The following is a 17244-nucleotide window of genomic DNA, read 5'->3' on the forward strand; positions in this document are numbered from 1 at the left end:
GAGATTAATAAACATTCTCTGTGCTTCAGCTTCCTTATCTAAAACATAGGGATGACAGTACCCCTTTCACAGAGTTACGAAGATTAATGCTTAAAACACATAATAGAATAGCACCTGGCGCGTAGTAAGCACTATATAAGTGTTCCTATCACCACCATTTTCATAATCAAAATAATTATCATTTAACTGTTTAAGTTTGCAGCAAAATTAATTAACTTTTCTTCTAATTCCCTACTGTGAAGGAGAAATGCTATTGTATGGAAAGGAATGTTAATGAGATTTAAGAAATGGGATAAAATATTATTTTTTAAATATATCACACATGACACAAAAGACAACATAATGTGTGCACACTGTTCAGCACCTTGCATTTTTCACACCAGCATATACACATCTACTTTAGTCTTTAAACTGTATGATATGCCAATGTATGCATGTATCATTTTACCAGACCATTGATTAAAAACTTCAGATGTCTCTAGGTTTGACTTTAAAAAAAAAATTGTTATTACAAACAATGCTGCAATACCACCACCTTGAACATGCAACTTGGTTAAAATTCTGATAGCTATTTTGAAAAGCTGGATTTCCTAACTCAACACTGAATTAAATGTACTCCAGAAGACCATGGGTCTGTTAACAAGCAGACTCTGACACTGCTAGTTCTCATTTCTGCTAAATTTTACCAAAAGAATTCCAAAAAACTCCTCAAAGTTGAGACGTAAGATGCTATGGTCACTTCAACCCTTAAAAACACTGAAGAAAACACTTTCAAAGAACGTGGCAGGACATTTTGTGATAGGAGTTCCTTGGAATCAGAATTTTAACTATTGTTGATTTGAGTATGTCTGCTAGATTAGCAGCAATAACCAGCCATTCTTGGTGGCTTTTGAAATGACTGTCTTAGTCATTGGGGGCTGCTATAGTAAAGTACTATAGAAACAACAGAAATTGATTTCTCACAGTTCTGGAGGCCAGAAGTCTGAGATCGATGTGTCAGCAAAGTTGGTTCTGATAAGGGTGCTTTTCTGGGCCGCAGATTTCTAACTTCTGGTTGTATCCTCACATGGTAGAAAGAGGGTGAGAGAGCTCGCTGGTGTCCCTTTTACAATCCCACTCATGAAGGCTCTACCTTCATGACCTATTTTATCTCCCAAAGGCCGCACCTCCTAATACTATCACATTGGGGGTTAGGATTTCAACACTGAATGAGGGGGGACACAAACATTCGGTCTACTGTGCAGTTGTTATGTGGTTACAGCATTCTTTATTTCTCATATGTTAGTGAGCTGAGCTCTGTGTAGACAAAAATGGCTGAGGCCATTAGGTTAGACTCAAAGAATAACAAGTTAACAAGTTGCACCATTATTTTGTATTAGCAATTATCAGTATGAACAAAATATACTGATTACTTGGTTTTATAATTTACTGTTAATTTCTCCATTTTTGAATTTGTTTAACTTCCTGGAAAAGCTACAAAGTAAATACACCTAGACACCAGTAGCTAAAATATTATTTTTCCCCAAAGAATAAATATACGGTCTGCTTAGTCAAACTCCAAAACCGATGGATGCTGGTGGAAAAATATTTGCAAAAGTTATCAGAAACTGTAAGATATTTTCTATCCCAAAAGATCACTGTTTATATTAGATCTTGCCACTTTGCAAAGATCATTGTTAGCAATATGTCTGCTTAAACCAGGAAATAAGAGCCTTATAATGTATACTCACCACCCCTTGTTATAAATCTGCCAACATAGGAAACATCCTTTCCTAAAGCAAAATTAACATCTTGTCTTAAGCAGGTTTTAAATTCTATTCAGATCTATTCAATTAGTTACTTTTGGACTTACACAGGTAAACCTTTAGTATATATTTATTTGTTTTGAATAGTTGGAATGTGCCTACAATGAATATACACAGGTTAGGATTTACCTGAAAAACCATCCAGATACTAAACAAACCATCAGTTTCAAATCTTTACAGTAGCACTGCTAAAAGCACACTCTTCAGAAACGTAGCTAGAAACCACAGGAAGAAGCATATGCTACCCCTAAGCACATACTCCAAAGGTGGAATATTTTCAGCAATTTAAAAATATTATGTTGTCATTACAGTTGTTAGATAATAGAGACATAACACACGTAGACATGGTAATCAACCTGGGAATGAGGAATACTTCTTTCATGTACTTGCCTCTACCACCACCAATGAAAGCTTGCCCTATTCACTTCCAGCTTGCTCCACCCATGTAAGAAAATTGGCAGCTCATTGTTATCTCAGAAAGGCATACATTTGTAACAAGGGTGTAGGTAAGAAGGCAAAGCAAGCTTTTGGTTATGAAGAGTTTCTTTTCATATGATATTAACTGAGTGTATTACCTTGGGTTGCATTGAAAATAAGCTTAATTTTCATCAGCTTCTATGTGCCACGCTCTAAGCTATGCACCCTGAATAAACATCTGATCTTTACACAACTATGGAAGATAAACATTACTGTAATAAGTTTTAAAAATTAAGAAACTGAGGCTTATAGAGTTCTCATAGTTAATAAATCAGTAAGAGCAGAAATTCATGCCCCACATTTTACCAACTGCAATTCCATTTTCTTCCATGTCCCATTACTTCTAGTGCCATATTTAATTTTATATAAGCTTAATGTATAATTATGAGCTGGACTAGATAATATGCACATATGCATACTCAGAAACAAAACTATTCACACATTCTTATTGCTCAGTAATACTGTAAAAGTTATTAATCATGCCAGCCTAATATTTCATATCATTAGTCATATTAGTTTTGCTAAGAGTTTTTCTATTCAACAAAACAATTCAGATACTATACATGGTACTGAAATAAACAATGAAATGGACAATACTTCATGCCTGGTTGAATGATCTCTCAAAGCTAAAGATTTTTTAAAATAGAATCTCCAAACTTTTTTGATCACATATCCCTAAAACAGTAAAAGATCTGAGAATATGCTGAAAATATAAAAATATCAATTCACTTATAAATTAAATGCAGGCATAACTATTATAACACAAAAAAGAATAAGATAAAAGCAAGTAAAAAAAGCTTTAATATTTGTTCCCACACCTCAATAGACAGTTTCACATATCCCCTGAAGTGTGTAAACTGTACTTTGGACACTACTGTCTTAGAAAACAGCTTCATATTTTAATTCAGGAAATAGATATCCAGCCGTTTCATAAGCCTGAGAGTATTTATTTTCTGAAAGACCAGAAATTTAAAAGTGAGATAAGCAAAGACCCATGCTCTGCACCTATCTTGAAGATAGGTCTTCAAGCAATAGTAGTTACCAGGATTACTATTCCTTAACTTAAAAGTATATTACCTTCATCTTTACTTATACTCATCTTACACTCAACACTGGATTCAGAAACAATGGATAGTACTTGCATTTAAAAAAAAAAAGGCAAGGCAACATTCTTATTCTGGGATACATGTGATTAGATTTGAGATGTGGGATAAGATATGAAAATGGGGGAATATATATCCAAAATATTCAAACCTGTACTCTGGCTTTGTGAAAAAGGTAACATTTCTGAAAAATCGGAGTTGACACTAATCATACACTTAGTTTCCTGACTCTGCATAAGGGGTAGAATCAGATTAATATTAATATTTGAACTGTTTTAGCAACATGGGGCACAAGATTATCTAAAAGACCCCATGCCTAGACCTCTGCCAATTTTCTACTACAGGATTTCTGACTTCATGCTGTGGAAACTGGGCCAATGAAACTTTTGTTCTACCAGCTGTTTATGTCTACTGAATAATCCCTCAGTTTTAGATTTGGCTTCATGTCCCCACTAGAATGTAAGCCCCATCAAGTTAGGAAAACTTTGTTTTCATTCCTTAGTGCCTAGAATAGAACCTGGCACACGTTAAGCATTCAATATTCCTTTAAAAAATGAACTCACCCACCCTTCTGCACACCTCAAGGCCTCTGAAGGCAGATGTAAACAGGGAGCCTTTGTGTAGATTTTAACAGCCTTCTTGGCCAACCTACAATTCTCCCTTAGAAGTCAAGAAGCAGCTCATATGCCACAAGTAAAAATGGTACCTGTGGACAACCATGGGGTCAAGACAGAACCTGCATCTTCTTGCAGTTAACTTCTGTCTTCTTTGCCGGTTCCTCCACATTTCCCCACCTCTAAATACTTAACTATCTTGGAGTTCAGTCCTAAAATGTCTTTTCTATCTAGACTTGGTCCTATATCTTTTAATCTCAAGGCTTTCAATTTCTATCTCCAACCCTGACCACTCCTTTAACTACCAATAATTTGATAGCCTACTTAACCTCTCCTGGATGTCTAACATTGCAACATAACCTAAATAGAAATCCAGATATCTGCCCCTCCCCACAAGAAGGCTGAAACAGAGCCACCCAGTCAAATCAGGCCTGGATCTGACAAATTGCAATCAACCACAAATCTGTGGGCAAGAAATAAATGCTCATGGTCTCAACCACTGTATTTTGAGGTGATTTGTTATTTGGCATACATCAATTAGCACTCCACCCTATCTAAAATTGTAACACCTTGTCCTGACTTTGATACTTCCTATTCCTCCTCCCTTTTTTCACTCCCTAACACTTACTACTATCATTCATGTAATTTTACTTATATACCTTATTGTCTATATCCCCCATTATAAGAAAAAAACTTGGGCAGAAATTTTTGTCTATTTGATTCACTGCTGTATCCCCAGAACATAGAAATGGACCTAGCATCAAGGGTTCATTAAATATTCAGGAGATGAATTAATAAACAATTAGCCCCGTGTTCACACCCCTGGTATAATTCCCATATTACAAGACTTAGTATGCTGCAAACTCTGCAGTTCTGTCAAAACTATAATTCAAGTCTTCAGTCTAATTCATCTACTATTACTTAAACCCTGGTTACTAGAGATTATACATTCAGGATAGAAGACAGTATGTTCTTTCTAGATTTTTCCAGAAGAAATAAAGGAGTTAGACAGCCCTACATTTGAGTTACAACATGCCGAGCATGTGTTACTTACTTCCATCAGGTGTGTTTCTGAAACTATAAATTACGGAAAATATCTATGCAAAATCTAAAGTACAGACAGTAATAAAAATTTACAGGTGGGTGTGGTGGCTCATGTCTGTAATCCCAGCACTTTGGAAGTCTGAGGCAGGATTGCTTGAGGCCCAGCAGATTGAGCCCAGCCTGGGCAACATAGCGAGACCCTGTCTCTACAAAAAATTTAAAAATTAGGCAGGTGTGGCGGTGCTTGCCTGTAGTCCCAGATACTCAGAGGCTAAAGTGGGAGGATTGCTTGAGCCCAGGAGCTGAAGGCTGCAGTAAGCTATTTTCTTTTTTTTTTTTTTTGAGACGGAGTCTCGCTCTGTCACCCAGGCTGGAGTGCAGTGGCCGGATCTCAGCTCACCGCAAGCTCCGCCTCCCGGGTTTACGCCATTCTCCTGCCTCAGTCTCCCAAGTAGCTGGGACTACAGGTGCCCGCCACCTCGCCTGGCTAGTTTTTTTGTATTTTTTTTTAGTAGAGACGGGGTTTCACCGTGTTAGCCAGGATGGTCTCGATCTCCTGACCTCGTGATCCGCCCATCTCGGCCTCCCAAAGTGCTGAGATTACAGGCTTGAGCCACCGTGCCCGGCCGCTGCAGTAAGCTATTAATCATGCCACTACACTCCAGTCTGGGCAACCAAGTGAGATGCTGTCTCCCCTAAAACAAAAAAACAAAAAAACAAAAAACAAACAACAACAACAACAAAAATTCACGAAGAGAAATTTTATGCCAATCTTTGAAGAATGGAGAAATTGGATACTTAATATTTTACCCTAAAAAAATACTGTGTGTTCCCACAGTATTCTATTTATCTTAATAGTACTTACTCTGGTTTGTCTATTTCACCAACAAAGTCTAATCTCTGAAGAAGAACTGGCATTCAATAAACATTTGATGAATAAATGACTATCAGCATTTAAAAATGTATTTACCTGACTGGTTAAAATTATTATACATTTTTAAGTGAAATGGAGATGTTTACTTTACCTACTTTTTTTTAAAGTTTTTGGTCTATTAGCCTTCACCTTCTGCTGTGAAGAAAAAAAAAAAACCAAAATATAAAATACATGGCATAAAATAAATGACTTTAATGCAAAAATATAGTAAGGAATGCAGCCATAAAAAAGAACAAGATCATGTCCTTGTCAGGAAAATGCATGCATGGAACTGAAGGCCATTATCCTTAGTGAATTAATGCAAGAAAACCAAATACCGCATGTTCTCACTCATAAATGGGAGCTAAATGATAAGAACACATGGACACAAACAGGGGAACAACACACACTGGGCACTATCGGAGGGCAGAGGGTGGGAGAAGGAAGAGGATTAGGAAAAATAACTAATGGGTCTTAGGCTTAAAACCTGGGTGATGAAGTATCTGTACAACAAACTCCCATGAGACAAGTTTACCTATGTAACGAACCTGCACAAGTGCCCCAAACTTAAAAGTGTGTGTGTGTGTGTCTGTGTGTGTGTGTGTATATATATATATAGAGAGAGAGAGAGAGAGAGGGGAAATGTACTAAGACTTCAAGTTTTAAAAACCTAGAAAAATAAGAAAGTAAATAAAAGATGAATGTATGAATGTATATGGATGAAATGAATAAAGACAACAGTAATTAGTGATTCTAAAATCAAAGAAAAATGAGAATAAAATGAAAGTGGTTCTTGAAAAGCTGAATAAAATGGCTAAACCCTTGGAAAGCCCAACTAAGAAAAAAATATAGATAACATTAGAATGAAAATGGAAATTAAAACTACTATGAGATTAAGAAAATTACTGGAATAGTGAATACAACTTTTTATCAGTAAATGTTTAATATAGAGAAACAATTATTATGCTAAAAAAAATCTCTATATCTAAAATTACAGAAAGGCAGAATAAATGATCAGATCTATAACTATATTAGAAATTCAAGGTCAGGCATGGTAGCTCACGCCTATAATTCCAGGATTTTAGGAGGCTGAGGTGGGCGGATCACTTGAGACCAGGAGTTTGAGACCAGCCTGGGCAACATGATGAAACTCCATCTCTACAAAAAATAGAAAAATTAGCCAGGCATAGTGGGGCATGCCTGTGGTCCCAGGGAGGATGAGGTGAGAGGATAAACTGAGCCCGGGGAGGTCAAGGCTGCAATGTGCTGTGATCACGCCACTGCACTCCAGCCTGGGGAAGAGAGTGAAACCATATCTAAAAAAAAAACAAAACAAGAAATTCAAATGTTTGCTAATTTTCTACCATCTACCACTAAATAGGCTATCAAGCTTAGTTATTTTACAGACCAGCTGTGTATGGCCTATAAGGATCAGATAATTTCTATGATTCTTATTATCCCATAGCATAAAAAAGATGAAGCACTTCTAATATCTTTTTCAAAGGCAACATATAACTCAAATTTGATGTGAGAATAAAGAAAAATATTACTGAAAATGCTCACTTATAAACAGGTATGTAATAAAATCCTGAATAAAATACCAGCAAATCAAAACCTGAAGCATAGAAAACAGGATTGTTACTACTGTCTGCGTGACCTTAGGCAAATTACTTCCCTTTCCTCTGTCTTAGTTTTTTCATCTGTAGCATGATCATTACAGTACCTACAGCATGGGGTTGTTATAAAGATTAGATAGGTAAGTAGAAACTCCTTAAAATAGTGCTTGGCGCATGGCAAATGATCAATAAGTGTAAACTATTATTACCCCAAGAACAAAAACGCAACATAATCCACTGTTATAATTTTAAAGTGAGAAATAAAATATATAAATGTGAAAACTAGGTAATTTTTGGCAGACATTTTTTAGAATGAAACAGATATAAAAACCAATCTCTTAAACATGAGAAAAGCCACAAATTATACTAAGTGTTAAAACACTGTTCATTCTCATTAAATTAAGTAATATAACAAAAATGTTCAAAGTTAACATGATTTTCCGTATTTTGGAGCTTACACTAATGCAATAATGTAAGACAGCAAATACTGGAAGAGGTGAGGTAATTATTTGCAGATGATATATAGGTAGAAAGTCTAAGTAAACCAATCTCTATTAGGATAAACGTAGTGAGAAATAAACATAGTAAGAATCGAACAAGACAGTATGACAAACTATATAACATTTCATTGAATATAAAATATACCCTGAATACTTTTCTTTGTTACTGTTGCCCACATTGCCCAGGCTGGAGTGCAGTGGGGCAAACATGGTTCACTGTAGCCTTGACTTCCCAGGTTCAGGCGTTCCTCAAACAATTGCCTCCTGAGTAGCTGGGACTACAGGAATGCAACACCCATACCCAGTTAATTTTTTGTTATTTTTAGTAGAGATGGGGTTTCACCATATTGCCCAAGCTGGTCTTGAACTCCTGGGCTCAAGATATCCTCCTGCCTCACCCTCCCAAAGAGCTGGGATTAAAGGCATGAGCCACCACGTGTGGCATACCCTTAATACTATCTATTAACTAACTCAGCGGTATCTGTATCTTCTCATTCATCCTACCTAAAAACTTAGTATCTGCTAGACTCATCCCTCTCTTCACTCCTCACATCCAGTATCAGTCACCAAATCCTACCTATTTTACCTCATATATATTTCTCAAATTTGTCACCTCTTTTCTATCTCCACCTCAATTATCCTGGTTATCCTTTAGAAAGCTCCAGAAAATTAGTGTCCCTCTTTCCAGTCTTATCCCCAAAATCATATTTCATTTAGCTGCCAGAGTAATCAACCTAAAAACAAACCTGACTAGACAAGGTGCCAGTTTAAAATCAGAGATTGCCATGGACTACAGGATGGAGTCCAAGTTTAAGGATACTAAGGCCTTTGGTCATCGGGACCTAGACTCATCTGTTTTTTTTGTTTTGTTTTGTTTGACAGGATCTCACTCTGCCACCCAGGCTACAATGCAGTGGCACAATCACAGCTCACTGCAGCCTCAAGTGATCCCCCAACCTCAGCCTCCAGAGTAGCCAGGACTACAATTGAGCACAACCATGCCCAGCTAATTTTTTCATTTTTTGTAGAGATGGGGTTTCACTATGTTGCCTAGGCTAGTCTCCAATTCCTGGGCTCAAGGTCTTTCTGCCTCAACCTCCCAAAAAGCTGGAAATTAAAGGCATGAGGCACTGCTCCTGGCCTCCTCTTCCTTTTCTTCCCTTTTTGAGGCCTAAAAGTATGGATCGGTGTTTTTCAAATTAGGATATGCAAGTATCTCTGATTAAAAATGTCAAGACTTATCACAGCTAGAAACGGTACATCTTACTAAACTTACAACATCAATTTTGGTGAAGATTTTTTGAGAAAGACATTTGATATTAAATACAGAAGAGAATGCAAAATTTGTATGACTGCTTAAGTCAAAATCCAACAAAGATGGCACTGATAGCAGGCAACTTTGAGCATTACACTGGGGTTCTGAATGGGGATGGTGCTGACACTCTTGTCAGTACAGATGAAAAGTCTAACACTATCAAACTCTGATCATTTGCCAATGAGCCACTGACTGTAACACTGAGAACTTAATTATGCCAGATGACAGCTGACACTTAATATTAATTCATTTTTTAACCATCTCCAAGACTGTATAGGACCTCATCTCTACTCCTCTCCTCCTCGTTCTTTCTACACTAGCCACATGGCATCCTTGTTGTTCCTGGCACACAGTGACCCACTCTAGGTTCTTCCTCTGCCATTTCCTGTCTAAAAACGTTTTCCCATAGAATACGGCTCCCTTTCTCAACTCCTTGAAGCACTTCCCCAGATGTTGCTTTCTTAATAAGGTCTATCCTGACCTCCCCATTTCCCTTATCAATTACCAACATTATTCTAGAGTAATAACGTCTATTTTCCTCTTTATATCATTTTCCTTATTTATTGTGCTTATTATTTGGTTCCCTACCAGAATGTAAGTTGCATGCCAGTAGTATTTTTGTCTTATTCACTGAATCTATTGTGTCTAGAAAAGTGCTTAGCACATTGTAGATTCTCAATGAATGCACAGTCCTACGAAACAGGTATTTCTCTTGGCCAGATTTTACCTAAAGAAGATTCTGAAGCAGTGAGAGCTTGCCTACAGTCACAGCGTCAAAGGCGGAGCTAGAATCTGTAAGCAACCTGGCTCTCTACTCTTCACCATTGCTGCATGTTACTGCGTGGTGCCTCTCATTTATGTGGTGAATTTCAAAAATACTTTTTTCTATGTTTCCCTTACTAAACAGTTCCCTCGCAGCAGGGGGATACTATCTTCATCTCTGTGCCCTGACTGGCAGTTTCTAACCCATGTTACACGCTCTATAATTGTCTACGGAATGAATGAAAGCATGAATGAACACATAAGCTGCCCAAAGATTTTTACATGAAAGTCCCAACTGGTTAAATCATTTTTACCTTTGAGATTTCGTTTTAAACTTTTTTTTATAAAAAACAAAACTAAAACACCAAACCTGTCTTCAAAAATCTAGTAATTCAAAAAATGCTTTTTGAAGTGAAAAAACATGATTTCTAAAAAACGATTTAATTAAATGGAAATGTACCCTATTCTAAAAATTTCTACATTCCGGTTTTTAAAGCTTTATTCGACGTCAGGAAATATCAAGCAAAAACCTCCAAAACCAGTAACTGACTCGCTTCATTATATACACATGCAATAATATTAAGTTATCTCCGATCAAAAAAACGCAAATAATAGTGCCATTTTCGTAGACATTGAGAATTATAAAACAATCAATCATGCCAGAGAGAAACAAACACCTTCACTTACAAAAACTGACGCTAACGAAAACACCCTCCGGAGCAATACCTGGCCCAGGGTCAGCAGGAGGTAGCCTTCTCGAATAAATGTGACAAATACTATGGTCAGGGCATGACTAATTTGCCACATAATGCCAACGTCCATAGGTTGACTCTGAGAAACTACCATCCCCGGGCAGAAGGGGCGGGTGGAGGAGAGATTTAAAAACGAGGCCCCTCCCAGGCCGCCTCAAAATCTAGGGCCCAAAGATTCTTCTCCTCAGAGCTCCTCACCGTGTCTAGACTAGGGGCAAGCGACCATTTCTCAGGTAGAGGATGACGCACAAAGGAAAAACTGGCCATCCAGCATGAAGGACGAGGAAGCGCACGAAAACAGAGCGCACAGCTGAACGAGGAATCCCCTTCGCCTAACCGATTCCTCTCCCGAGAAATCGCGAGATTTCTCGCCTTCACGGGATCTCAAGGCGAAACCTCGCGGCCTCTCAGACGAGGGTGGGTTAGCAGGGGCAGCTCCCAACCCCCGTCCCGGACCCACACAACACCTCGACCCCTGGCCCACCCCGGCAGTCACCGAGAACGGTCCCCCAGAGTGCCTAGGTTCTTCCGGAGCCCGACCGGATCCGGAAGCTTCTGGGAGCGAGGGGGTGGGACCGAAAAAACTCAAAAAAAAGCGCGGCGAAAGCTAAAGGCCGGCGCAGGCTGAGAGGTGGTGGTCCGCAAGCCGGGCCGCGGCCGGTGCGATGGACTCTACTGCCTGCTTGAAGTCCTTGCTCCTGACTATCAGTCAGTACAAAGCCGTGAAGTCAGAGGCGAACGCCACTCAGCTTTTGCGGCACTTGGAGGTGAGAGGCTCTAGGGTGGAGGACAGATGGGGCTTCCCTAGTAATTCTTAGTTCACAGTGAGGCCGAGGAGTGGCGGCCTCAGCCTGGGAAAGAAAGGACGGTCATTCGATCCGTCTGTTGTCTTTTCATACTGGTAAAGGCGAGTGAGTGTCGGGGTTCCGCCGGCCGCAGCGAGAGGCAAGAGCGCCCACTGAAGGCTCTAGGAAAAGTGGGAGTGGGGCAAAAGGTTGGGAAGTTTAGGCTGTGTTTCGAGTAGGTAACGGAAAAAGCTCGGAGCTTTATCTTTTCCTTTGTTTCTAGTTTTGGTTTTTCTACGAAACCAAGCCCTCAATACACAGCTATTCTCAGTGACGGAAAGTCATGATTAAAACTTGGTTTTGCTCTTCGGTAATCTATAATTGAATTTGTTGCTTCCTGCTCTTATTTGAACTCGGGTTGAACTCAAACTTGAAAAACATTACTTCAACCTTAAGAAGCAGTTCCCCTTCCTAGTAAGCGTAATCCTTTTTCTTTACCAAAATACATTGCTCACAGTTTTTTAATCCTAGAATGCTGAATTGCCTTTTTTTCTGTTAGTTCTAGTGATATGTGTTCAGACGATACCATTTGTTTTAGGATCTTAATCTTCTGCTGTCATTTGTTTTGCATTTACGGAATTCAGACTAACATTGACCTCAGTTTAATTTTTTTAAAGCTGAGTTAAGGCTTATTTTAACTCTCTGTGTCACAGCTTTCTTCTGTTAAGACAGAATTGAACATAATTTTAAAATATATTTGTTATATTAACCCTATGACAAAAGACTAATGTGACAAAGATTTGTAAAATATTACAGAAAAAAAATGATTTCAAGTAGTAGAGCAACAGCAGGTGTTAGTGGATCTGCTGTGGTATTAAATGTGTCTGTCTTTGTTGAGCTTCACTGGTGCTCCTCTTCTCCCTACTTCACGTGCCCATCTCCTAAGTACATTTGTTTTCTCTTTTTCATTCATTACTTAGGAAGTATCTGCAAACCTAATAATTAAGATGTTAGCTATTAAATGCTTAAGGCTTTGCTTCTGAATTAGCATAGACTCCAGAAGCCGCAGAATAAGCAGGGCCGTCAGTTTATTTTAAAAATTGGGAGTTAAGCATTTTGTATGCCGTTCTGAAACATTACCTTTCTTTGAATAAACAGGTAGGTTGTGCATTGAAAGAGATTTAAGGCCAGGCACAGTGGCTCACACCTGAAATCCCAACACTTTGGGAGGCCGAGGCGGGCGGAACACCTGAGGTCGGGAGTTCGAGACCAGCCTGGCCAACATGGCGAAACCCCATCTCTATTAAAATACAAAAATTATATGGGCGTGGCGTCTCTCTGTTGTCCCTGCTACTCAGGAGGCTAAGGCAGGAGAATCGCTTGAACTCAGGAGGCTGAGGTTGCAGTGAGTCAACATCGCATCACTGCACTCCAACACTCCAACATGGGTGACAGAGCGTGACTCCGTCTCAAAAAAACAAAAAAAAGAGAGAGACTTAAACAAAATATGGGATGGGGCCTTTACTGTATTCCTAAACATTCAAGGGGTTTACAGAAAACTCTTCTACCGTTGTTGCAAAGGTATGAAGAGCACTGGCTTCAGGTTACTACTACAAAGGACTTTTTGTAATTAAGAGATAACACATACAGAGCATAAAGTGCATTAATCTTAAGTGAAGAGTTTGATAGTTTTTAATATATAGGTACTGTAGCTACCATATTGGTAACTAACATATAGGTAGAGTAGTAGCTACCACCTGTATCATGATATAGAATATTTCTAGCCCCATAGGGTTTCTTCATTGCCCCTTCACATAAGGTTCAGGTAAGTAGACTCATACAGTATGTACTCTTGTGTCTGGCCTTTTCCACTCAATATAATCTGTGAAATTCATGTTGCACAGGTACCACTACTTCATTTTTTTTTTATTATTATTGCATGTAGAGTTCTATTGTATAAGTGTACCACAGTTTACATATACTTGCCTGTTGATAGGCATTTGGGTTGTTTACATTTCTGGGTGGAATTATGAATAAAGCTGTTGAGACATTTCATACATTTTTGTGGATATATGCGCACATTTATATACTTACGAGTAGAATTGTTAAGAGCATTGAGAAGGCCTGTGTTCTGTTTTAGTTGAAACTGTCAAACAATTTTCTGAAATAGGCCATTTTACCTTCCCACTAGCAATATGTGAAATTTGCCATCACTCATCCACACCAAACCTTGATGTTTTCATATTTCTTAACTTTAACCATTTTGGTTGACAGTATTTGTATTTTTAATGGTGAATGTCTTTGTGCAGACTTCATGAGTGTGAGATCTGAGTATGCAGAGAGAGATAGGTATCATGTGAAAGGAGATTATTCATTCTTCTGTACTTCTCCCACCCTTTTTTATAGCCCCATGCAGAGTGTAGGCTTTGAATGTTTGATGACTGGCAAAGCGGAGCTAATCTGATTTTTAATGATGGTATTTCATAGCACTAATTTTGTGTAGTGATTAAAAGCATGAATTCAGGGACCAAGCTGCCTGGGTATGAATTCCAGTTGTGCTTCTTTACTATCAGTGTGTGCCTCAGTTTACTCATCTGCAAAACAAAATAGTGGTACCTACCTTACAGAGTTATTATGAAGATGAAAAGAGTTCACATATGTAAAGTGCCTAGATCGATGCCTAGGCCAGAATAAGCGCTATATAAGTATTAGTTATTATTAAAATAAATTATCTTTGTATTAAGACATTCAGTGTATATGAGTAAAGGGAAAAACTTGTAAAGCAATTTTTATTTTACCTAGTACATATAATTATTACGTGTTAGACAATTTATGTCATTGAGATACAGGACCAATCCTGTAGAGAATCATTTCTAAAACAGAAAATGTCTTCCTCTGGAGAGCTAGATTTATAAATAAGCAACAGGGTAATGCCCAGAGTATTTCCTACCCCAGAATATCTGTTACTGGTGTCTGTACTTTCATATTTGGACTTATTTTTTCTCTTATAGACTTTTGTAATGTTAAAACACTCCCTGGGAACAGATAATGTGAAACTTTTATCAGCAAAGCTTTAGAAGAAAAACTGATGTGGGTGAGAGAACAAAGGGAGGATACAGAAAGGAAAGTTTAGAGGGATGCTAAAGCAGCCTGCTTAGGCTTGATCTTATGAAAATAAGTATTCAGGACAGATTTAGTCTTATTCTAAGGTAACTAATGGTTTTTCTATCTTTGTAGAAAAGATATGCTTTATAATAAATACATCTCTAAAGTGTGTTGAAAATTCATGCTTTGTGACAACTACTTTTGGCCTTCAGTTCCAGCTTTACCTCCTCTCTTCTCTCTCACTGTGTGTGTGTGTGTGTGTGTGTGTGTGTCTGTGCATGCATGTATGTGACTTACAGATTACAAGAAAGTAAAAGAAAATGGAATAATCAGAAATAAAATTTTTCAATGCTTTGCCTGCTACTTCAAAAAAGATTCACTTTTCACTTCCTTCTTTGTACTCCCTTAACTTCTGAGCTCACCTATTGTCTTTGGGAAGGAGCAGAAGGAATAATCCCATAGCTACCCTCTGGGCTTCATTTTTCATTTTTCTCCCTCAAAGTGAGTAGAATGTACTAGAATTTATTTGCAAAGTAAATATATTGGTAGTAAAGTGCAGATTTGTAGGCTATGCCTTCATTGCATGTTCAATGTAGTGTGAAGGAGAAATATTGCCAGGAACTCAAAAGTTTGCTAACTTAGGAAATAGAAATATAATGTACTGTAGGGTAGTATAATAGGCAGACCTAACCGAGATAGTGTAAGAAGCTAAGAAAAGCTTCCTGGTGGAAATTATTTTAAACTGAGATCCAAATGATTACTTTAGCTAGTGAGGGAGGGATTAGGGAATTGATAGGTAAACTAGGCAGGGGTGAATTTTTCACAACATGTGTGAAATTTTTAAATTGGGAAGGTAGCAGTGGCACTTTGAAGGAACTGAGTTTATTTGAAATGGAGAAGAGATAAAAATTGCCATCTCTTAACCAACACATTTTGATTACTATTTTATAGGTAATTTCTGGACAGAAACTCACACGACTATTTACATCAAATCAGATATTAACAAGTGAATGCTTGAGTTGCCTTGTAGAGCTACTTGAAGACCCCAACATAAGTGCTTCACTGATCTTAAGTATTATTGGTTTGCTGTCTCAACTAGGTAATGCATTTAATTTCTCTTTTTTAGTTTTTGGAAGATGTATGAACAATATTTTAAAGTGCAGGCTTAGTTATAGAATCTCTTAAAGAATGATTCGCCTTCAAAGACTTCTCAATCTAATGCTCATTGTGAATCTTTTGAAAGAGGGAAATATTTTATGCAGCATTTCTAAAAATATTGGACCAAGGAATCTGAAGCGTGTGAAAGGTTCAGTGTTCTACAGAGAAGAATGCACTTTGGGAAATACTGGACTACTTTCGAATTAAAAAACAAAACCCCACACGTAATGTCAGTATTAAATACACCACTAGAAAGTCATAGCTACTGATCAAAGAATCATCTTTTGTAATAGATTACACTGAATTTAGAACTAAAGGTAAAAGTACTGATGTTAGTTTTTCTATCTTTTCACCGTATCTTTAGTTTTTTTTTTTTAAGACAGAGTCTCGCTCTGTTGCCCAGGCTAGAGTGCAGTGGTGCAATCTCTGCTCACTGCAAGCCCCGCCTCCCAGGTTCACGTCATTCTCCTGCCTTAGCCTCCCAAGTAGCTGGGACTACAGGCGCCCACCACCACACCTGGCTAATTTTTTGTGTTTTTAGTAGAGACGGGGTTTCACTGTGTTTGCCAGGATGGTCTCGATCTCCTGACCTTGTGTTCCACCTTGGCCTCCCAAAGTGCTGGGATTACAGGCGTGAGCCACCGCGCCCGGCCTGGTTTTTGAATGTTCATTTAGTGGTCACTTTACCCCAATTTGGGGCAGAGCAGTAGGGATATTTCTTTGTGTGATTATAATAATAATATATGCATAGTTTAAAAAATTCTAGTGATCCAGAAGTATTAACACAGAGCAGCATTGTCCAATAGAATTTTCTTCAGTGACAGAATGGTTTTAAAACTGTGTTATCCAATATAGCAGCCACTAGCCACATGGAGCTATTAAGCATTTGAAATGTGGGTAATAGACTAAGGAACTGAATCTTTAATTTTAATTAATCTCAATTTAAATAGCCACATGAAGGCTAGTGGCTGCCAAATTAGACAGCCCAGGCATAGAGTAAAATGGGATTAGCCTGTACCCATTACCACCAGCCCTCATCTTTTCAGCTTTGGGGATATAATCTCATTTCATGGCTTGATATGTCTCTTTGCAGATATTTTTCTATGCTGTAACAAAACCATAATTTTGGATCTTTAATTGGTTGTTTTTAGCACAAATGGTGTTGTGGAACACCAAATGTTTCTTTCCATATCGGTGTCTGTAATAGCTGCCTAGTGCCATAATTACAGGGTACTGTAATTTATTCAACTATTCCCCTAATAGTGGATACTCAAAGTTCTTTAAGTTTTGGTATT

General features: G+C 38.1%; 2 protein-coding genes across 14 annotated transcripts in view; one reads left to right on the forward strand and one right to left on the reverse strand.

The window, feature by feature from the left end:
• Positions 1-11448, reverse strand: part of DZIP3 (DAZ interacting zinc finger protein 3) — a 97919-nt gene extending 86471 nt beyond the window's left edge. For 5 of the 13 annotated variants that reach the window (XR_013414583.1, XM_077994297.1, XM_015129793.3 and 2 more), the window contains exon 1: positions 11100-11448. The gene's annotated coding sequence lies outside the window, so the exon portion shown is untranslated. Of the gene's footprint in view, positions 1-10836 lie in introns of all 13 variants that reach the window. The other 8 variants (XM_077994298.1, XM_077994296.1, XM_015129790.3 and 5 more) reach the window with 4 other exon arrangements.
• CIP2A (cellular inhibitor of PP2A) overlaps positions 11293-17244 on the forward strand; it is a 41003-nt gene continuing 35051 nt past the window's right edge. Inside the window, exons 1-2 of the mRNA XM_001101310.4 lie at positions 11293-11668; positions 15743-15890. Of these exons, the coding sequence (XP_001101310.2) occupies positions 11567-11668; positions 15743-15890 (250 nt within the window). The 5' untranslated portion in view covers positions 11293-11566. The remainder of the gene's footprint in view (positions 11669-15742; positions 15891-17244) is intronic.

This window comes from Macaca mulatta, chromosome 2, assembly GCF_049350105.2.
Source record: "Macaca mulatta isolate MMU2019108-1 chromosome 2, T2T-MMU8v2.0, whole genome shotgun sequence".
Classification (NCBI taxonomy): domain Eukaryota; kingdom Metazoa; phylum Chordata; class Mammalia; order Primates; family Cercopithecidae; genus Macaca; species Macaca mulatta.